We start from the raw sequence: 23,999 nt of genomic DNA, 5'->3' as shown, positions 1-23,999 counted from the left end.
ACTTCATGGCAGAATACTAATAAACTTAGCTGACAGGATACTACTCAAGTATTTTAATGTCGTTTTTATTTCTTGCTCTCCACTGATTATAATTCCTCCTTAAAGCTCGAAGATTAAATGAACCCTTAACTGATTTTGTCCTGTTCCATTAATCAATTATACTATTTTTCTGTCTTTCTCATGGAAATTGAAGTTAACACAGGATTTATGTTTCTACCAGCTGCCAGTTCCATTGACAGTATCAGTCCAACACTGGGAATAACATTTGGTTATATGAATTACACCCCCCCACCTCATGCTGCCAGACCCACTGCCACACTGAATCCATTCACTCACACATAGGTCTTCCTCTGCAAGAGAAGCAAGCAGTGCTGGGTGCAGTAAACAGACAACATAATGTGCCGGGGGGCAGACTAGGATTCAAAGAACATGGCCAAAGATTGTGTACTTTGGTTCATATTAGTCTTATTTGAATTAAAGAGAGGAAGCATATAGGGTGATGGAAAAAGCACAGGAATGAGGATCGAGATCAGGTTTTCATTCCTGCCACTGAATCACTGTATGATCTTGGGTAAGTCCAAGATTTTCAAAAGTCTCTTTAGTTTGGGTACCCAACTTGAAAGGGACCTGGCTTTCAGCAAGTGCTGCGCACCCACCCTTTGACAATCAGACCTTTTCAAGCTCTTTCTAGTTGGACACTCAAAAAATTGCGTCTCCCCGCAAAAAATCTTACCTCGTTTTCCCCATCTACATAACTGGTAAATGCCTTCCTACCTCATAGGGCTGGTGGGAGGCTACTTCATTCATGCTTTAAGATCCTAAAATGGAAGATTCTACAATGATGAAAAATTTAATCATTATCTTTAGTCAGGGATTGTAACATGGCTGCTTACAGTCCTGCCTTTCTTCTGCCACAGGGCTAATTGAGATGGCGTTGGTAGAAGTAGAGTCATTTCACCAAAGCCTTGCTATATATATATCCCACGCCATGGCCTTCTGCTTCCCTACTCCCTGGTCCAGGCCCCTCTGTAGCTGTGGATTTTGCAGCCCCTTTAGGCTGTGTGAGGAGAAGGGAGGGGGTGGAAATAGCTAACACTTCAATAGACACAGCCTCGCTTCAATACTTAGTCACTCTGGTTACCAATGAATAAATAAATAAATAAAAGTTAAATAGAAGAGATTAGCATGGTTTCGCATAGAAACAAGCTGTCTTAAAGCACTTGCAGAATAAATAGCCCAAGCTGCTACAGAAGCTGATTAAGTCTTTAGCAGAGATTATCATACAGCAGTTATTGTGGACACTTTTCTCCCCAAGCACTTACAGCTAAGTTTTCTTCCTTTTCAAAATGGACTTTATTCTGTTTTTGTTTGGAAATTGAGGAGACACTTGTTCTTAGGGAGCAAAAAGCATCAGTGCCCATCCTCTCTCTCTCTCTCTCTCTCTCTCTCGTAACAGATTCAACCTTTCCTCCAGCCTACGTAAACTGTGTGTGGCCTCATTTTTACTATTATACGTTATTTACCTCACCAAAAAAGGGTTAGAGAAAGTGTGCAGATGTTTTGGTCCCAGAATAGTAGAGAGACATGGTGGGTGAGGTAATATCTTTTATTGGACCAACTTTTGTTGGTGAGAGAGGCAAGCTTTCAAGCCACACAGAGCTCTGCTTCATGTATGTATTAAAAAATGATATCACATACTTTTGAAAGGGGAAATAGTTTAGGATCAACATATTATCTGATTCAAATTATTTTTGGCAAAGAATATCCTTAAGATTTTACATATTTACTGTAAGCAAAGTAAAACACTCTTCGTTCCACCAAGATTTTTTTTTTAAATGGTCACTCTTTCTCATGTAGGACCTACCCAAACTCAGTGCTTTTGTTCTGCAGCAGAACTTAACTAATAAACATTACAGAAATGTGTTAAATGGCTCCCGGAGGCTCTGAGTGCAGGTTCATGCACTGTATCCTATCTAAGTCTATATTGCTCTTGTTGTCAATGATGGGGCTGCACTAACTAGGGAGTAAACAAATAGAGTTGTGTTAATTTCATGGCCTATGACAAACATATGGAGAGATCCACTGTATGTTAAATGGGAAGGGAGAAAATTGCCAGCAGAATTTTTTTTCAGGCTTCTAAATAAGCAACAGAGAGAAAAATAAAGAAACCTATAAAAATGTGCTTAGTGTTTAATTTAAGTATCTTGTACTACTTTTTCCTTGTCATCATCCTTTTGTATGTTTGTCCAACATTTGGACTCCTGTCACTGCCATGTCACAGGTGAGAATCAATAGCAACATGCAGAACAGCCTGGGCACTTGATTTATGACTTGACTTGATTTATGACACTTTTTCCCAGGCTGCAATTCTGCCCTCACTAAATCAAGAGGCCTAATTCAAATGTAAGGGGACTGTTGCCACCTTACTAACATTCAGTGGGGGTGTTTTGGTTGGCTAGCTCCCACTACTAAAAGGGGAAGGATCTATGGGAAACCAGGACCCTGAAAAGGAGGCCTGGGACTTACAAAGAAGAGACTGTGAACTGCGCTGACATTCCAGAGACACTGTTTGTGATGTTCCCTGCCACAGAGCGGGTTGATGTGTTTCCTTTAACCTTTCTCTTTTTCCCTTATTCTTTTTAAAATTAATTGTTGATTAAATAACTTGCATTTGCTTTAACTTGTATTTAATGGTCAGTGGGTCAGAGAAGTGCCCTGTGCAGAGAGAGTACCCCGGAGTGGGGACACCCTAGCCCCTGTCCTAGGTGACCACAGCAGGGTTGTGGGTCGAGCCCCCCAGTAATCCTGGGCCCAGCCTTGTTGGGGTTACGAGGACTCTGCCAGACAGGAGAGTGGAAGGGGAGTCCTCAAGGGCAGGGAGGCCACTGGGTAAAGGAAGTGGGAGCGAGGACTCAGATCCTTTCGCTAGCCCACTTCACTGGGGTAGTGCAGAAGCCAGGAAAGTTCCCCACAATAGCGGGACTATTTCCCTGCTTACACAAAGCACATTGAAGTCACTGGAAGTCTTTTCATCCGGGATTTTGTGAGCTTTTCAATGAGACTGTGTCAAAGGGTGACTGGTCTTTTAAGGGATTCTGGGTCTAGCCCCAACTATGACACACTTAGCTCACTTCCCTAGGTGGAGAAAAATCAGCAGTCCAATGACAGGCAAGTGGTGTGGCTAAAATCATGCCTTGTGGGGGTGGTGATAAAAACAGAAGCCTCTGAAGAACCAGAAGAATTGAGGCACTGAGCAGCAGTGCTAGAACCTGCCTGCTGGTGGGTTGGTGAAGATGACTTGAACCATTGCAGGAGGGCTATGAAGTCCCTTAACAAGGGAGAAGCACTGCATAGCCCCACAAAGGAGGGCTGTGGAATCCTTTAACCAGGAAGAAGGATTTGAACCTGAGAGACCAAAGAAAACTATATTTATAAAGATTCAATAAACTGGACACCAGGAAGGGGAATATGACTTCAGGATGTGAACAAGTTAGTTGGGAGAAGCAAGAGGGAGATGAGGGTGATATTAGGGTTGCCACTTCTGAGGTAACAAAAAACGTGACATCTAGGATGAGCCTGAGCCCATGAAACTGGACAGCTGGCAGTGAGTACTGAGCACCATCCAGCTTTCCCAGGACAGCTAACTCAAGAAAAGGATGATCCTGGGAAAACCTGGACAGGTAAATCCTATATATGATGGAAACCACTTCAAGCCAGAGGGTGTGGCAGCACCCCCAATACCCCTAGTTCCAGCAGCTATGATGGCAACCCTAGGTGGCATGCCTACATCACCATGTTGTGCCAGGAGGGGAATGCTGCAGGGATAGAGCCAAGCCACACACAGACTATGAATGAGATCCTACTCCTGGGTCTCTCTTGAAAATTGACTATAAAGTCTAAAAGTATTTGGTGATGTGGCTGACAAGCCATTGACTTCTAGGTTAATGTCATTAAATTGATTAACCATGTGACTCTGGCCTAGACTACATTTAGCTTGTCTCCATAGGTTACAGAAAGTGGATTAATTCCCTGCACCACACAACCTGTGTTCTATCAGTTTACTCTTCATTTTGTGTAGCATTAAGAGGTTACACAGCTTTTTAAATATAAGATTTTGAAGGCAATCAAGAATTTATTTTTATTGTGTGATCACTTCAAATTCATAAACATGTACATCAAATAATTCAAATGTATGTTTCCATGTGGTTTGTAGATTTGGACCTTATCAGTCATGTTTTAGTTTTGAAAAGAGAAACAAGCAAGATGATTGCCATGTGAATAAGGATACCTTCCATCTGTCTAAATAGCTAATAATGGCAGTGAGCCATATCCCAGGTGCATACTTCATTAAATTCAATGGAAATTTGTCTGACTTTGGCACAGTCTAAAAAAGAAAATTTCAGGCTAGCTCCAATCTCTAAACTTTTCACTATATTATTTTAAAGAATATATGTTATGAATGGCATAAACTGTATGTTGCCCTTCCTTCACTTCCAGATATCCCCACTCCCACGTCTGCATCTTCATTCTTTTTTCTAAAGTTAATCCTAGGTTTCCTGCCGCTTTCCTGACCTTCCGAATTTTAAGAAACAAAAGTAACAAATGGCTCAGCGTAAACCTACAACACCAGGAAATGTAGAGTTAAGGATGTCACCCTCTATGACTTACTTTTTGGCCTCATGCCAAGAGTTTGAGATCCATGTGTGGGGAGAGAGAGAGAGAGAGCTTCTGAGATCATGCTCTGTTTTTCTGAAATTTCAACATGAGTGTGTGTGTGTGTGTGTGTATCAGATTCTGAGATCAGTGAGTATGTGGCAAAAGGGGGTGGTCAAATCAGTGTTTGGGGACCTTCATGATGGCTAGCTCTAGCCAAAACTATCACTGTCATGAGCTACAAACTCACACTCAAAAATTAAAACTGAAATTTGTGATGTGTAGAGATATCAAGGAAAAGGAAAAACCACACCATCCCTTAATCTTACAGAATTCATTGCTGTCCAAGGTTCTGGGGTAAACAGAATTGGCAACAATTTGATTAGTGTACATTTCTAGCAATGGAGATAGCTGGTGTAACACCATGTCAGTACCTTTTCTAGGCAACCCGGATAATTTACTGCACACTTCCAGCTTATTTTTCAAACAGACATGTCTCTCCACTCTCTATGACATTCAGCAGAGCTCACCTGCATCTCAGTGAGTTATGCTTAGAGTTCTTGGAATATTTCCTGCTAACAGCTAAACAAATTTAGTCCCTTTTTCTGTTCATGAATTCTCTTCAAGCAGATGTCAGTTTTCACAAATTGGGGGCCAGATCCTTAGCTGGTGTAAATTGACAGCTCTGTGGAAGTTAAAGAGCTATTATCATTTACAGCAGCTAAGAATCTTACCATTGTTCATTACTGAAAATTATTCATTGGATGGTTTGTATGAAAATATTTCACCATATAGATTTCTTACAAAATAATCACAGAATGTTGCTTTGAGTGTTCACTACTCATAATTTCCTGTTTGAGCTGTGTGATTTGTTCCTGCTCCTGGACTAGATGATTCCCAAAACAACAAAGAGTTTTCAGGAAGCCACGTGAACTCTTCTAGCATGAATTCTTTTGTGAAACTGACGGGTATTTCTAACACTTACCTTTTCCACCAGTGAATTATTGTGTACAAAAATTACTGCAGAAAAAGAAACAGAAAGCAAACCACAGGAGACTTGAATACCCTTTAAATTAATTACTTTTTGTTCAAATCAATGTTTGTGAATATCTATTGACGGTACTCCCTGGGCTCTAGTTATGATCCACATTCAACTGTTTCTTTTCTGTAGCTCAGCATAAAATTCCGTCCAGAACTCAACCCAAAGAAAATGTTTACGCAGATTAGTATCTGTCATTGCTTCTATTTGTTTAGAAACGTCCGCCAGCTCTTATTCAGCTGCCTAGGTTTAAATTAGCTGTCATTGGCCTGGCCCTACACCCTTATTTCTGAAATGTGGCATTAAACATTCACAGTTCAAATAACAAAGAGCATTAAAGTAACTGACCTATAAATAGTAAAAACAACAATTTAATTGAATAATATAAAGTCCCCATAATGTGGTACGGTGTAATCTAGTCACCTCTGGCTGGGCCCTCTCTGCATTTGCAAAGGCTGATGCAGCAGAGGTGATTTCAGCGATGTCTAACCTCAGTGATTTTTCCCCACAGGAAGCCTCATGTGCCTACGTGCTGATAGTGACAGCTGTGTACTGGGTCTCAGAAGCGGTACCGCTCGGAGCTGCAGCCCTAGTTCCTGCTTTCCTCTATCCACTCTTTGGAGTCATGAAGTCCAGTGAGGTAGCTCAAAGTGTACTTTTGAATCAATTCTTCTTACTCTGTTAATCGTTTGCAACAAACAATTCTTAGGAAAGCAACAGGGATAACAGGGCAGCTAAGTGCCCTAAATATGTAAAAAGAAGGCCAACCATCAGTTTATAAAAGGAATGACATTCCAGGGTGCAATCTAGACTGATGCGGGGGGGTGTCACCCTGCCCTGCAACCTTGGGTGTCAGGCAATGCTGCTGTAGCTTCCAACTTGGATCACTCACAATTAGCCTGCCAGCATGCAGGTCACACCCAGAGTGTCTTTGTATAGCCACAGCCCTGGTCCATCAGCTCTGACCCCAGCAGCCTGTCAGCAGAGACCAGCCAAACCCTGGCTTCTACCAGCCTTGGTTACTATTTTCAGAGTGACCCCAATATACTCCCAGTCCTGAATTTTCCCCAAAAACATGTGTTCTGCACTGTCCAGCCCTCTACTGGACAGTCCAGATATATTAAGTCTGTTGCCCCTCAAAGGAGATCTATACACAACAGTTCCCTACCTTAAATGAAGTTACCCAAACAATTCACATCACTGGATTAGTTTTAATTAAAGAATAAAACAAGTTTATTTAACTATAAAAATAGATTTTAAGTGAGTACAAGTGATAAGGCATTAAAGTTAGAAAAGGTTACAATAAAAATAAAGATAAAATGGTTTCTGAACTTAAGAAACTAGACTTGTTTCAAGGTGAAGTTCTTACATGTTTTCAATACATTGCTGACTAAACTCTTAGGCGAGGATCTGTTCCCAATGTCGATAGGCTGTTTCTTTTGTCTTCTTATGTGGCAAAGAGAGATGGATAGGGAGAGAGAACTTGGGGTGCGTTTCCCCCTCACTTTTATAGTTCAGTCACCCTTTGAAATGCATTTCCTGAGAGTGACCCCTAGATAAAGTTCTTTTCAGCTGAGAGCCAGGAGACACGGAGTCTGGTAGGGAGGAAGATTTTTTTTGCTGCTGTTTGCTAAGATGCAGACCTATTTGCTCCTGCCCTTTTCCTTGCGAAAGAATGGTGACTTGATAGGTTGTGGCCCATCAGCTTTGATGACACCTGGCTGTGGGTTCAGTTTTTACTTTGTCTTTGAGAAATAGGTTTACCCACTTCCCAGACTTGTCTGATTAAACATACTTCAGTCATGATTTCATCTGATATTCATAACTGTGCATATAATGTTGTTACATACATTTGATCATGAAATTATTGACCAGCAAGTTATTATTTTTCAAATGATACCCGATGAGGCATATTTTATACAAATATTATTACAATAGTGTATAGCAGGGGTGGCCAAACCGCAGCTTGTGAGCCACATGCGACTCTTTTACAGTTAAAGTGTGGCTCGCGGAGCGCCCCCCCCACATTCTCCGACTACCAGACTGTTTGGGGGAACTCGGGGCTTTTGCCCTGTGGTGGGGCATCTGCGCAGCAGGGAGCGGGGTCTCGGGGCTTCAGCCTCACGGGAAGCACCTACCAGGGCTTGGGGCTTCAGCTAGAGTGGGGCTGAGACCTCGAGCCCTGGCAGGCAAGACCCCCTAACCCCAAGACCCCCCCTAACCCCATAGGGCAGAAGTCCCTAGCCACACCACCCTGCCGCAGGGTTGAAGCCCCGAGCCCCAGCAGGCACGCCCTGGCTCTTGAACTTCTGAAGATTGTCCATATGCAGCTTGGAGGGTCAATACATTTGGCCAACCCTGGTATATAGGGTGTGAATACAGGGGTGCATTCCGTCACACATAGAAATATAGAAATGGCGAGATTGAATCAGATGATTGGTCCATCTAGTCCAGTGTTATGTCACCAACAGTTCTCAGTACCAGCTGCTTCAGAGGAAGGTGGAAGAAACCTTGCAGTAGGTAACTATGGAATAACTCTTTCCCAAGGAAAATTTCCTCCTGAACCCCAATACTTAGAGGCTGTCTGATCTCTGAAGCAGGAGAATAGGCATGACTGATATTAATATTTACTATTATAACTAACAATTCTTATCTATATACATGTCTGATCTGTTTTACAAATCCAGCTAGGCTCGACCTCAGTGACTGATATTTTGTTCCAATGAGATCCATAAGCTAAATGTGTGCCGTGAGAAAAAAAGTATTCCCTTGGATCAATTTTGAATTTTCTTCCTTTAATTTTTTTTAGTTATCTTGAATTATGGGACTGGGGACTTCCATTTCTACTATCTACATTCTTTGTAAGGTTTTTCTTTTGCTCTTGTTCTCAGTATGAAGGTCACAGTCAGCTTATTAGAGCAGGAAACACAGGGCTTGTCTACATGACCAATGTGTATAGAAGCAAGGGAGTCATCCCCCTCACTCGAAGTGTAGATGTAACCTAAATGTAATACAAGGCCTGAAGTGTACAGACAGCCTGAAACTGCTCTGCAAGGTGTGAAGTGCCCTGGCGATCAGCAGTGAAATGGTTAACCGTGTTGACATGGAAAATTACATAATTAGATTCCAAGGTTATGTTTTGCACTCGTTACACAAGCTCAGACTGCCTCTTACTGCTTCCCAAGTGCCAAAACCCCACCTCTACCCTATGCAACTGCAAGGCCCTTCACTTTCCTCTGGCTTCGAAACAGTTACACATTTTCAGTACAAAATTCTGCAGCATGCTGAAAATTGTAAATGTATGGGCAGCGTGCTACAAATTGAATGTAATATTTAATTCAAATTAAATAACCACAGGAATATTCAACAGACTGCTTTATTCATTTATCAAAAATAAAATGAAAACTTAAATGAAAATAAAAATACATAACCTGAAGCTGTTGCAAAATTTCCAATGTGCTGCACTGGAGTGACACAGAATACAGGCTCTTGCCACACTATTTACGCCAAATATCACTCACAGGGCCATGTGCGGGTGTGTGTGTTATATTCATTTGTTTCTCAAAAATACTGTGAAAGGGATAAAGGGAAACAATTGAGTCTTTGTGCTGCTAGCTCGGTAGATTCCTTTCATTCAGTCTAAGAACTTTTTTATTAAAAAGACGCTGGACTGGGTGCTAGGGGGAAAAAACATTAATGAGGCAGAAAGGAGCGAAAGAAAGTCAAAGAGGTGATATTTAAAAGTTTTTGGCAAACACTTAACCATGATGGCCAAGTCCTTTTTTGTCACCATGGGAATTTATTAAATAAATAAAAATAAATATATAATTTTTAATAACTTAAGATAGCACTTTTCATGAGCAAATCTCTACAAAAGAGAGCAAGTATCATTATAATGAGATAATCACAGATGCGGTGTAGAGAGATTAAGAACAATGAGGGAAATCTTGACCCCCCCATTGAAATCAAAGGCTGGGCTTCCACTGATTTCAATGGGGCCAGGATTTAACCCAGTGTTTTCAAACCTTAACGCTACATTTAGTTAAATACATAGTTGGGCGTTGGATTAAATGTTTGCCTACTCTTTTAAATATCACTTCTTTGGGATCATTTCCACAAAGAAAAAAGTGTGGTAGCTGATATGTGATTGCTAAAGCATTTTAAAATCCAGTGTAGACAGGGAAAGTTGTAGTATTAACTGTTAGCTGGTCCTTGTAAACCCTTTCCTGTGAATCCTTCACCTCAACTAGCTAACGTGTTAAAACTACAATTTGCTCTGTCTGCATTAGCAATCACATTTTAAAAAGACGCCCTTTGTTCTAGTGTAGAAGAGTCCTTTGACTTTCTTCAGCTAGCAGCAGGAGTTGCAGTTGCACAACGCATCTGAAACCCACCTATTTACATGCTGAAATAGGAATTTAGAGGCCTAACTTCAGGTAATTAATTTGAAAATTTAGACTTTAGGGACTTAACACAGCAAATCTCTGGCTGAGTCAGGAATAGCGCCTAGGCATCCTTCCTTTCATTTTTTTTAATTATGGAGAGGCAGGGTGGTCCAGTGGTTAAGGTACTAGTTTGAAGCTCTGGTTCAGTTTCCTACTCTGCCACAGGCTTCCTTTGCGACCTTTCAGGGAGAAATGTGGCCACAATTTGACTCTAAATATCTTACCCAGGGTCACTGAGAGAGTCTGTGTTAGAGCAAAAAGAAAAGGAGGACTTGTGGCACCTTAGAGACTAACAAATTTATTTGGGCATAAGCTTTCATAAGCTACAGCTCAGCTCACGAAAGCTTATGCTCAAATAAATTTGTTAGTCTCTAAGGTGCCACAAGTCCTCCTGTTCTTTTTGTAGATACAGACTAACACGGCTTCTACTCGGAAACCTGTGTTAGAGCGGTGGGTTGATGTTTATTATACAGGCACTGGTAGTGACTCCATAGTTAAATTTTCATGGATATTTGCTATGAAATCATGATTAAATCCTGTTCTGTTTTACATTTTGGTGATGGAAATTTGTCCCAAAATTTCCAGAAAATTCTTCAAAAAGCAATGACATTTACTGTGTATTTTTTAAAATAAAATAGCTGCTGATTTTTGTGCTCGCTCTCTCTCTCACACACACACACATGCACACATGTGCATGATCAGCGACCATTACGCACTAACATTTCAATGGGTAGAGTCAACATGTGTCTGGGGGTTTTTCTGTGGTTGCATTTTAGGCCTGGCTTTCCTTATGATTAAACAGAATTAAGTGGGTAGGCAGTAAAATCCCCAGGTTGAATGTGCACTTCAGAAGCTGCCATCTTTATACCTATGGTGGGAATCAGTAGATGTTTCAGTTTGGGTCTAATCAGAACATTTAACACTTTACAAAGCAAACCCTGTTCACAGAAGTAAGAGAATCACATGACTTCTCTCAACTTCCCTCAGTCTCTCCAAAATTGAGAAACCTAGTGACAGGTGGCATGAGACATATTTTAATTTATAAACACCAGAAGAAAGGGAATTAAGATATGGTATTTTGATTCATAAGTTCTCCAGTTCCTCCACCTTGCCAGCATGCTCTCGGCTTGGAAACATAAGTGTCCATAACATAACATAAATATAAGTGTCTTCACCTTCCCAGCATGCTCTCTGCAAGTAACTTTCACTCTGTGATTGCTTATCTCCGCTTGCCTTTCCTGCAGGTGGCTGCAGAGTATTTCAAGAACACAACTTTGCTCCTCATGGGGGTGATTTGTGTGGCAGCTTCTGTTGAAAAGTGGAACCTACACAAGCGGATTGCCTTGCGTATGGTCATGATGGCTGGAGCGAAGCCAGGCATGTGAGTGAATCCTCTGCCTTAGAGCATCAAAGGATACAGGCATCGAGTTTAAAAATAAATGAGCAAATATTAATTAAATCTAGCCCTATATGCTTTTCAAAAGCAAATGATGTCATTACCCATAATGGACTGTACTTTTCCAATCAGGTACCCTAAGTCAATCGTTGATGATCTTTTCATGGGCTGAAAGTTTATGAATTTTCCTGTCCTCTCTCTCTCTGCCTCTTCTTTTTGCTTTCTATCCCTTCACCAGTATTCTCTGTTCACTGTGCTCTCACACTTGTTTGGTTCTTGTCTCCTCTGTTTGTTCCTTGCCTGTTGTTTAATGTGTACAAAATACTCATGATGAAATGCAGAATTTCCTGTTTTCATGTTATAATGAATTTGTTGTCAGGGCGTAGGTGGGACTTAAATGAGGCATTGTATTGTGCTGGCCCCTGCACTGGGGTGAATTTCAATTTGATGCAATATAATATATTTGTAACTAAAGAGAATAAATAATAAATAAATAACAATTAATTAATAAAAATATTAGAAAAGGGGATCACATGAAAAGTTGTAAAAGTGCCCCAAGAGGGCTGTTCTCTCCTGTGTTCTAGGTTACTTCTCTGCTTTATGTGCTGTACAACTATTTTATCCATGTGGCTTTCCAATACCTCCACCACAGCCATGGTGATGCCAATTGTGGAAGCAGTGCTACAAGAATTAGTGAATGCTGAGGAGGAATGTGAGGTCATCGGTACTGCAGGCAACACCATTTCTGAAGAGAGGGAGCCAATAGGTATAGGATGATATCAGTAATTTTCCTTTCACTTTTAGATATTTAAGGCCAAATCCAGCTCCTGTAAATCAGCATAGATCCATGGAAGTCAGTTGAGCAATGTGATTTACACCAGCTGAGGATTTGGCCCATATTATTTATTTTCATTTATTTTATACAGCAATGTTTATTTAATAGCCTCAGGGGTGCCTGGCAGGTGAAGTGGAGTTGGGAGCCTGTGTAGGCTGAAGGGAAGCTGAGTTGAGGGCCTCACTACAGGACAGATTTAAATTGTAGCTTATGCACAAGATTTCAGTGAGTTCTAACTATATGGAAAGTTTGAAGGGTCTGTTGTTTGGGTTCCCTAACTCTGCATTTCCATATCTTCACATGTTTGGATTTCTTTTACATTTAAACTGTGAATTTCCAGGGTTGAAAACTCTCAACATAGTTTTTGTCTAGGAATTTCCTTGGGTTTTTTTAAGTGAAAATGTTCATACATGAACAACACTAAACAAGAAACTCATAGAGACTGTTCCCATGTGATATATCTATTGATTTCAATATACGAAGGATCCACCTTAAATAGTTTATTTAGTTCTAACTTTTGGGAGGGTCATATTCTCTGCTACACTCTGGCTGCTTTACCCAACTTGAAAACAGCACAAAACAGCGGGAGCATACAGGCCAGTTAACCTGGGTTTACAGCTGCTTTGTTTAAGTGGAGCTGTACAAAACAACTTCAGTTTTTCCCCTCCCTCTTATCCTTCAAATTCTTACTGCCTTTTCCACCTCCCTACACACACATCAGTTGCCTGCACTCCTCTACATTCCCTGCATGCACAGATATATATACAACATAGTTTCTTTACCCTTCTAGTCTACCTATTGAGTAGATCTGGTGCAATGGATACTTTTGAATATTTAGGCTTAATGGTCATTTTGTGCCATTAGTTTTCATAACTGAAAGTTTATCTGTTACAAAGAAATCCCCCCTTTCCAACATGGCCATCATCTCTCATTGCTGTCAATGGAACTTAAGCCACAACTGCTCTCAGAGAAGACAGCGGCCATGTATGCTTCCCAAAGGCAGGGGCACTCAGTACCACTGAGAACAATGAAAGAGAAAGAAGATGGCTTTTTCAAAATGGCCACCAACAGAGGGCATCTGTCTCTTCAGTGCTGCCTAGAACAATGGGAGATGGAAGATGTTTTGAAAGAGGGCAGGTTTTATTTCCTAGCTGAACATTGTGTCTTTCAGCCTTTGCTGAAGGAGAAAAGTCCAGTTATAAAGAATAAGAAGGGAAATGACCACTAATCTTAAAACATTAAATAAATAATAAAATACAATAATTAAAAAATAATAATCTAGTGTAGCTGCTGCACAAGATTTCAGTGAGTTCAAAGAGCAGGTTGTTCTGTTACTGAAATATTAGGGACAAAAAACATATAAGACTGGGTGCTAACTTTTTAAAGGTCCCACTTTTAGTTAATTTTAATGCCTAAACTAAGACATTTATTTATACATTCTCAGAACATTGGTTCTATACTCAAAGTGCTATTATCTCACACTTGTTTCATCCATGGGAGTGGAGGAGGGAATGCTAGACAGGGCATAGGGCTCTCTGTCACTACAGATCATAGTTAAGGTTGTTTGGGTCTCTTAACTGTATTTCCAAACCTTGACATGTTTGGATTTCTTTTAAGTGTAACTCTAACTCTGAATAACATCTGTTCCTGAACTAATTTACAACATCACTGCAATGTTTTTTATCCTTAAGTTGCTGAAACATACTCTCAACCTTTACTCCATCTTGATGTAATGTTTTGTCTGGGAATTAATAATGGAAGTCTACATTCAGCATTGAAATGCTTCCAGCACATGGAGGCACAGCCCAGAGGCAGGGAAGCAAAGGTGTATCTAAGCCGGTCAGGGTCTGAAACAACCCTCCTTCCCCTGCACCACCACCACTGCCATATAAGTTGACAGCCCAGGGAGCTGATCTAAGGTACAGCAACCCAGTCCTTGTGGCCTGTGGGCAACTACACAGAACCGCCATAGTGCTATGTTATAGCCCCAACCCAACCCAACCCAACCCCGGCATGACCCTTATGCTGGGGGTTGTGAGAAGGCCTGCACAGGGCATCCTATAGCTGTCCAGTTCAGCACTTGTGCTAGAAGAATTTGCCACCTGTCAGCTAAGGGGCTTTTTTGCCCCATATGCCACTGCAGGGGCTGTACTGGGAAAATCCCTCCTTTTGTTTTTAAATTTGGAGGTCTTCCATCTTAGTACTGACCAGATCCAACCTTGCTTAGCCTCTCAGATCTAAGACTGAGGCTATACAGCTATAGTCATATAGAGTGTGTTACTGTTAGGTCTTTATTGGCAAAAGTTAAATAAACAAGAAAATATGGAGCAATAAGATGCTGCATTAGGTCCCTGAATAGAAGGAAGTGTTTATCGAAGATTCTTTCTGGAATCATTTTACATTAACTCCTGCATATTCATGGACACAGTTCTGAATTGAAGCCAAGGAAATCAACTCCCATCTCTGACAGTCTCTCTCTCTCTCTGTCTCCCCCTTCAATCCCTCCATCCATTACTTTAGGTCTCAGCGAAAAACATGGCCAAGCCTCAGTGGAGGTCATTTTCATCAATGAGGAGTAAGAACGAATCCTGTGCATCACTACTGGAGATATGAACCTACACAGGTTGCAATGAGATGAACACAAGAATGGCAAAAGGAAGGGCAAACAGAATCTTGCAAATGAACATTTTAGATGTGCTTGAAGGGAAAAGATTATGCAAGCAGTGGGGTCAGGGTAACAGATATCCCTATTTTATAGGGACAGTCCCGATATTTGGGGCTTTGTCTTATATAGGTGCCTATTAACACCACGTCCTGTCCCAATTATTCACACTGGTTAGGGTTGCCAGCCCTCCAGGATTGTCCTCATTCTCCAGGAATTAAAGATTAATCTTTAGTTAAATATTATGTCAGGAATACTAAATATTATGTCCAACTAAAATTGGCAAACCTACTTGCTATCTGGTCACCGTAAATGGGGTTAATGTAATGATCTGGATCTCACTGTGCTATGATCCACAAGCCACACAAGATAGATGTTGCTTTAATGAGCTACTGGAAGGTGTTATGGCAATGAGGGAGGTACAAGAATCTACATAGAATAGAATAGATTAGTAGTGTTGGGTTTTCCAGTGATTCACACCACTGTGATAGAGATATTAAAGGTTTGGCAGTAAACACTGTTGGTTTCATGGAGGTGGAACCCCATCATCACAGATCTAGAGATAGACCCTTGGAACAAAGTGACTCTTTCCATGTATCTAATGGAGATGTCATTGAGATGTCAGAATAAATGGAACTTTTCACAACTTCAGCAGATTTTAGTTCTTGCTCAGGTGCTCCATTACCCGCCCTGAACATGTGCCTTTTGGATAGCTGGGAAACATGCGTTTAAAAATATATTTTCCTTTCTTTGTTTTTAGTGCTACGACCACTGACTTCAGTTCCCTGGTGCATACTAAGGTATTGTGATAGGTAGTACCTACACCATGTGACCAACACTCATCTGCATTATAAAGCAGTACAGCAGGAATGATCAAAATGTGGCTCATAAAGGAGAGTATGGCACACTCCTCTATCTTTAATGGGAAGTAGATCTGGTAGAGTCCATATATTACAGCATGCCATGCTTTAGCTGGATCCTATCAGCCTGGCTCCTGAGATCAAGATGAAACACAGGTGCTGCAGTTTCTGTGGTCCGTATCTCCATCTTACATGAGAGGCTGTGATCAGTTGAATTGATTAGTGAGGAAGGGTAGCCCCTGGGCTCCTAGCAAGTAGCAAATGTGGCCTTTTGTTCTGCAAGATTTGGGCACTTCTGCAGTCAGAGATGTTCAGTCAACTAGAGCACTCTAGGGGCTGGCCACTCTACACCTTATAAAATCAAGGCTCAGGTGCCGCTTGCAAGGTTTATGTTGGATTCTACCATCACAAAGCTACCATGGTGACAGAAGGAGATGAGCTAAACTGACCATTTAATTTTTAAGATTTTTTTTTTAAATAAAAAGACCTACTTTTATTGAATCTGCTTTATTACATAGAATAAGGTTTCAGATAAATGGTAGTCAATTTACTGGAAGATTCTCTGCCTGAAATATTCACAAAGCACCCTTGAATTTAATTCTAAGTGCCTTCTGGAATTAGATAGAGAGTATTGTCTAATCAAAGGACACTTACCTTCTTATAGAATATGAATGGTGTGCACATGATAGCCAACCCAATTGGAACTGTGAATCCCCCAAACAAGGGGCAGAATCTACCTCAGGTAAGAGGTGGTAATCTTCTGGGGGAGACAAGTATCACACATTCTTCCTGGCTTCAGGTTCTTACCTTGTAAGTAGCTTTCCGTGAAATCTTTGCCTCTGCAGTCTCAGAACATTTGACAATTAGGCCTGTGCTGGTTCCTCAGGTGGTTTCCACGTTTTTTAGTTTCCCCCTTCATAGCCCTGTTACATCTTTTGGGTTTCTTTGATGTAGCCAAAAGGTGAGAGGAGCCCCTTTCATAGAGGTGCTCCTCACAGGCTGTTCCCACATGCATTCAGTATCATATATTCCATGCTATGGCTGAACGGTTTCCATTTCTGTTTTGCAGTTCCACTTTGTTTCCCCAAATGTCCCTCTGGAGGTACCTCTACATAAATATCAATTTTTGGCATAGATCACTGGCTAGAGCCAAACATAAGGTAGACAGAAACGGTTCAAGCACCTTATAGACGGCTCTATCAGCCCTCACTTCCAATATTCCTGACTTCCTGTCCTTTGACAACCCACCATATGCACGGCACACACACACAGAGACACTTCTGCCAATATACCTCAATCCTGATCTGCATTTCCTTCTTCCAATCCTGGGCATGACTGAGGCATGACTTCAATTACATGTATGTACTGTTTTTATGCCCAAACAGATGCCCAGCAGAGATTAGACTCCAATCAACACATTTATTTGTATATATGGCTCAAAGGGAATTTATACCCAGATCTTCAGAAAAGCTACTGCACTACCCTTGCCACTGAGCATCCTTCCATCTCATCCCACCATTCAAGGATTATTTTGTAACCACCAAACTCATTTCAGTTTTGACCTAATACAGATTTGAACCAGGATTTTCATGAGAGAGACTGCAGGAGGATTGATAAAATCATAGCAGCACCAGATTCTTCATGGAAAATAAGCCCATTACAAACCAGTAGAATTATATTATGGCAAATGAATCCAGCTTCTCTGCTGCTAGGGCCTTTTTCCTGAGCCTACAGTACAGCCTTTTCTCTTTCTCGCTTCCCTGCGCTACAAGTGATAGGACCCTAGGAGTGGCGCCTTATTATTTTCAATATAACTCCTTAATTTCCCAGAACCACACACTGACAGCCACCACTATGGAACCTTCTTTGTGTCACGCTGTCTTTTGCAGCCATGTTTTCATTTACCACTTCTCTCTGGGACATAGCCTAACAGCTATGCATTAGGTATCACAGCTAACTATCTTGCACCTTCGCTGTCCTAATATTAGATTGCTAATTAGAGGTTGTGACTCATGAGTCAGTGTGAGGCTGGAAAGTCTGCCATATATTGCGTGGAGGCTTCTAACATGCCTCAAGGATTATATGTTCTTAAAACTGAAATAATAGAATCTCCTCCTCCCAGCTCATAAAGGTTTCCTGGTATCCAGTTGAGATTCCATTGAGGATTGGAGCAGGGCCAGACTTTGATCAGAAGACTGATTACTGTTTATCCTGCATTTTGGTTGCAGATCAAGCAGTTTGGGGTCACTGGATAGGTCTCTAGTTCTGATCCCAGTTAATTCCCATGGAGAATAAGCTGCCTGCTCTTTCACAGGCAGGTTATTTCTTTGTAACCTGTAGACATTTTTGCACTCAAAGTTTCCCTCTGGCCCAGGCCAGGCTGTTGGTAGTGTCTAATACTCCTTATAGCATGTCTTTCTCCTTACAGACTCAGATACTTGTCCTGCCTCCTAACCCCAGAGATCTGGATCTGAGCACTAAATACCAGTACCAGTCCAGACATGATCACATGATCTGCAAGTGCCTGTCCTTGAGCATCTCATATGCTGCAACCATTGGGGGACTGACCACCATCATAGGGACCTCCACTAGCCTCATCTTCTTAGAGTACTTCAACAAGTAAGTGATATTGCCCAGTCTCGGATATTACATTAGGAACCTGTGCTGGAGTAACTACCGTCATCATGATGACTCTATCAAAGGGTTACTGATGTCTAGTGGAAACCTCGGAAGATATTCTGTTTAGAGATAATTTTGTTTCTGTCTCATATACTTTCTCTTTGTATATACTTTCTCTCCTAGAGCTTTATTACTAAGGGTATTTGACTGAAAGCAGGATCTTTATTTCTTATGTGCCCATGCCCAAATGGGAGTAGACCTCTTTTGAAAAGATCTTGCCCTATATTATAGTGGGCACATGCATGTACACAGATGGAATGTTTGTTTGCTTCTTTTATTAGAAAAAATGAAAAACTACTTTGAGGGTCAGAGATGATTTCCCAGAATAACTTTTGAAATGACATACATGGTTCTTGTAAAACTGATTCTGGTGATGAACTCTAGATGGAAGGTTGGGTTTTCAAAGAAGACATATTAGTGTGCCTTGCTATTATAACACTTCTTGCACTTTTGGGTTGTCATGAGGTGGACTGCTAAACAGCTTTGCCAGAGTCCAGTCTGCTGTATTAATTATTTTATGTTTTGTGGACCAAGACCACAAGTGCACAGAGACCATGAGTGAAGTCCTGGTGCTATTTAAGTCAATAGAGTTTCAGTAGGGCCAGGATTTAATCCCTTGTGCTTGCCTGTACCTCTGAAATTATCTCTACCTATGCTATCATTTTTTTTAAAAAAACAATTCACTGTATTGAAGCAGTTTGTGATACAACTAGGACGAAAGACACTGTGCAAAAACAGTTGTATTGCATTATAATGTCCCTTCACTGATAAATTTAAATTCCATCCTCAAACTAACCTGATATTTCCATAGCCATGGTTGTTTTTACATGTCATCCAGACTACCCCAAATATGAATCAATTTGTTTCCATCTTAAACTCCTTGGAGCAAAGAGATATATTATACAAATGTTGGTTCCTGTTGAGATGGGCATCAGGATGTATTGATCTGTGAGCTTCTTGACTGAGGTAAATCCCTGTCAGTATTAACCTCTTTGGATACAAAAACTGTTTTTCACTACAGAATGAAGTTGCTACCTATATTGTGACATGTTTTGAATCTATATTACACTGGGCCAAATTAATCCCTCCTGTGGTAGCAATAAAAATATGTACCATAAAAACATTTCTAAAATATCTGGAGTAAACTGAACATATGTTGGTATTTGGTGTGGTGTTGATATAAAGGCTAATTTGGCATTCATTTGGGAGTGGCTTTGCTATGCATGTGTAGTGCAGTTATCACAAACTCATGCTAATACAACCCTTATGCCATACCACATGCCCATATATGTATGCACAGATGCATGTTGTGGGTGTCTGACCATGCATCCAGTGGCCTTCTTATCTCTTATACAGCCTTTTCCTTTACAGCCACTATCCACATGCTGAGATGGTGAATTTTGGAACTTGGTTCTTGTTCAGCTTCCCCATCTGCCTCATCATGCTGGTCCTGACTTGGTTCTGGATGCACTGGCTGTTCCTGGGATGCAAGTGAGTGCAGGCTGCTAGAGCTGTATGGGAATCCTAGGGCTAAAACAGCAGGGAGTGCTGCAGCTTCCTCCCAGTGCTGATGCTAGCCCATTGGGGGTCCTAAGCAGGAATATTTTGGGGCTCCCCACACAATACATACTAATAATTAATAGGGCTCTCCCTCCTTGAGCTGCTCAGGGCCTTAAGTAATTGCTTAGTTTGCTTATGCCTAGCACCGGCTCTGCTGAGAACCACCATTTTAGAGTTCACAAAGGCACTAAAAATCCCAAAGGGCAAATGCTGAGTTACTATTGCTTCCCCTTACCAGGGCAGTGGGTCCTGTCCGCTCCCTAGAGAAATTCTCCTTTCCTAGGAGCACTGGATGTGCAACAGTGGACTTTATTGATGCTTGAGTCCCGTGACTGAATAGGGCTGATGAAAATCTGTGCTACACATCATGTTTATTTTTGATGGGAAAAGTTTTAACAATGCCCTGCCTTGATGAGGGCCATTAAGCAGCCTTCTGATCAGCAGGTGCAACTGAAAAAAAAGAAAAAGCCAGTTAGTAAAAACATGCCCGATTCTCCTCTCACACTGCTGTAAATCAGGAGGGATGCCACTGAGGTCAGTGGACTTACTTTGGAGTCAAACCAATGTAAATAAGAGGGGAATAAGGCTCAGTATATCTGTACTTGTACTGGTACAAAGTGCCATACTCACAGAGCTAGAGACAAAAATCCTGTGTTTATCAACAGAACAGGTGGACAGTGAGAGTTAAAGCTTTTCCTCACTCCCAGGCTGAAGGCAAGGGAAGGAGTTCAGTCTCTGATCACTTTAGACCAGGAATGGCCAAATTTACTGACCCTCCAAGCCGCATACAACAATCTTCAGAAGTTCCTGAAGGGAACATGCCTGCTGGAGCTCGGGGTTTCAGCCCTGCGGTGTGGTGGTAGGGTGGTAGTCTCCGCCTACCAGACTGTTTGGGGGAACTCGGAGCTTCTTCACTGTGGTGGGGTAGTGGAGCTAGAGGCTTCTGCCCAGCAGGGCCAGTGGTTCTCGGGACTTCAGCCCTGCGAGGCATGCCTGCCAGGGCTCGGGGCCTCAGCCCCGCGAGGCATGCCTGCCAGGGCTCGGGGCCTCAGCCCCACTCCAGCTGAAGTCCCAAGACCCGGCAGGCACCTCACGTAGGGCTGAAGCCGCAAGACCTCCCTCCCTGCTGGGCAGAAGCCCCTAGCCCTACTATCCCACCACAGGGAAGAAGTGCTGAGTTCCCCCAAACAGTCTGGTAGGTGGAGAATTTCGGGGGGAGGGAGCTGGGGTGGCTCCGCGAGCCACTCTTTAACTGTGAAAGAGCTGCATGCGGCTCACAAGTCATGGTTTGGCCACCCCTGCTATAGACCATGGCCTCTCCGAGGGACAAATAAAGCCAATTGTGAGGGCAAGAGGGAGTTTGGCTGACATCATTTATGGATTTCACATAGGACAATGAATAGCTGTTAAATGATAATGACTTCTGGTTGCTACTGATCTTGAGTGCTTTTGAAGAGGTAAATAGTTCTGTGTCCTTTAATCAATCAATCCCCTGAGTCTTCTAGTTTCAATTTAAAAGGCTATAATAAATTATTTCTTTTTTAATCCTGAGAGGAAACAGGCCCTAACATGACCCTCAATTCCTTTATTTTTTTTAATAAACAGCATTGAAATTCCACATTCCATCCAGAATTCGCTCTGATTAATGTTATTCTAAAGAACACCAATGAACTGAAGCATTATTGACCTTTTGTGAAGTGTTGGTTGGTTCCAAGACTCTTTAATCTCCAACTCCTGTTCTCTGTGGTTCATTAGAGAATATGTTAGGTTAGGAGTTTGGCTCTAATGCTTTGCCTGCAAATCCTTCTAAGACTTTGCAAATGATATTGATAATATGTTGAAACAATGTTTAGTCTAGTGCTTGCTGATGGACATCTATGGAATTCCTGGTAACGTTCATGCCACATATCCTTTCTAATAGGGTGTCCACTGTCAATCTCTTGCCCCTAGTACAATGACTGGAATAGCTTTCCAAATTTTCTTTTTAGCCTAGAAACTCAAGTTCTTGGATCAGAATGCAGAGTCTAGCCTTTTTGTAGGTCAAAGAGGGAGAGAAACAGGCCTATAAGGTTCTTCCTACCTGAAAATCAGGGGAAAAAATACTGTGACCCCTCCTTAGGACAGGAGAAAGGGTTGTTCACAAAGACACAGCTTTTCACTTCAGCTAACGCTGCACAAAGGAAATATTCCTGCAAATATCTAAGCGTCAGTTTTACAAAGGTATTTTGGTGCCTAAAATTGCAGATAGACCCCCAATGCAATTTACAAAAGCATCTAAGCAGGTTAGGTGTCAATCTCCCACTGGAACAGAAAAGCAAAATGTTGCTACAGTACTTGAGGCATAGTCAAGTGACACTACTGGAAGCAACACAGAGAAGAGGGTTAAAAAAAAGCTTACAAGCACCTCAGTTTAAATAAACGAGTCCAGACTTTGTGACACGCAAATGCAATTTTCCATGAGCCTGAGGGCTGCACCTAATTTGCATATAAATTTGTAGGCAGTTTAAATGCACTCAGCCATAAAATGTGCTTGCATTTGTATCTCCTTGACAGAAGTATAGAAATTGTTCACTGGCAGAACAGTAGGATCATCGGCTTTGACTTTACCCTTCAGTTACAGAAAGAGTGGAACCTTACAAAAGTAATCCTGGTTTAAACAGTGCTACAAATATCAAAGGTAGTCATGTCAATCTCATGGACAACAGACACTGTAGTTGTGGGGATTCCCAGCGTACAATGGGTCATTCAGTCCTTTGTTCAGAGCTTCAGTTTGTATCAAAGTTCCTCCAGAGGTAAGAAGCAGGATTGAAGACAAAATGGAGAAGAGGCAGCTGCCTTTTATAATATTTTGCCATGCGGCCTGTGCTTCTTTTGTTTCAAACACAAGCTGCCCAGCACATGGCTTGAAAGCCTTAGAGTTCTGTCCATAGGCACGCCCCTACATGCCTTGCTGAATCATAAGGTGTATTTGCCTTCTCTGAATGCGCAGTTGTATAGCTGATGGTCCTTAATGGGCCACCAAGCAGGCGAGGCAGTGCTGTCTGGGGATATCACCCAGAAGAATACCACAAGTTTTGAAATATAGTCATACATATCTATAACCCATAATACAAAGGTGCAAAAACATATAAGCAAGATTATCATATTTGGCAAATTATAACATTTTTTCAGATACCTTACAGGGCACAGGCATATCTGGCCTTACACATTACAATTTTACAATATTGTTATTCATAATATCTTCAGGTGTCCCCCAGATTCCATACAGCATCACACCTTTACTAGACTACTTAAAGCAAAGAAGGTTGCACCCTGAGCTTTCAAGAATCGTACTCTCTTCACCAAGTTGTCAAGGTTCCTTCCCCACTCTGAACGCTAGGGTACAGATGTGGGGACCTGCATGAAAAACCTCCTAAGCTTATCTTTACCAGCTTAGGTCAAAACTTCCCCAAGGTACAAAATATTCCACCCTTTGTCCTTGGATTGGCCGCTACCACCACCAAACAAATACTGGTTACTGGGGAAGAGCTGTTTGGACACGTCTTTCCCCCCAAAATACTTCCCAAAACCTTGCACCCCACTTTCTGGACAAGGTTTGGTAAAAAGCCTCACCAATTTGCCTAGGTGACTACAGACCCAGACCCTTGGATCTTAAGAACAATGAACAATCCTCCCAACACTTGCACCCCCCCTTTCCAGGGAAATGTTGGATAAAAAGCCTCACCAATTTGCATAGGTGACCACAGACCCAAACCCTTGGATCTGAGAACAATGAAAAAGCATTCAGTTTTCTTACAAGAAGACTTTTAATAGAAATAGAAGTAAATAGAAATAAAGAAATCCCCCCTGTAAAATCAGGATGGTAGATAC

General features: G+C 41.6%; 1 protein-coding gene and 1 long non-coding RNA gene across 3 annotated transcripts in view; one reads left to right on the top strand and one right to left on the bottom strand.

Moving 5' to 3' along the window:
- The window catches only part of SLC13A4 (solute carrier family 13 member 4), a 39,508-nt gene that overhangs the window by 2,021 nt on the left and 13,488 nt on the right, over positions 1-23,999 (top strand). The window contains exons 2-9 of one of the 2 annotated variants that reach the window (XM_037878813.2): positions 6,204-6,332; positions 11,382-11,518; positions 12,118-12,299; positions 14,889-14,943; positions 15,791-15,830; positions 16,555-16,632; positions 18,319-18,509; positions 19,941-20,060. In XM_037878813.2, coding sequence (XP_037734741.1) covers positions 6,204-6,332; positions 11,382-11,518; positions 12,118-12,299; positions 14,889-14,943; positions 15,791-15,830; positions 16,555-16,632; positions 18,319-18,509; positions 19,941-20,060 — 932 coding nt within the window. The remainder of the gene's footprint in view (positions 1-6,203; positions 6,333-11,381; positions 11,519-12,117; positions 12,300-14,888; positions 14,944-15,790; positions 15,831-16,554; positions 16,633-18,318; positions 18,510-19,940; positions 20,061-23,999) is intronic. The other variant, XM_037878818.2, reaches the window with a different exon arrangement.
- Positions 20,423-23,584, bottom strand: LOC122464718. Its single transcript, XR_006289016.1, has 2 exons — positions 21,817-23,584; positions 20,423-20,579 (listed from the first exon to the last, which is right to left on the bottom strand). It is a non-coding gene; the product is annotated as an uncharacterized LOC122464718 (long non-coding RNA).

This window comes from Chelonia mydas, chromosome 1 (assembly GCF_015237465.2).
Source record: "Chelonia mydas isolate rCheMyd1 chromosome 1, rCheMyd1.pri.v2, whole genome shotgun sequence".
Classification (NCBI taxonomy): Eukaryota; Metazoa; Chordata; order Testudines; family Cheloniidae; genus Chelonia; species Chelonia mydas.
This window is presented reverse-complemented; position numbering and strand designations above follow the sequence as displayed.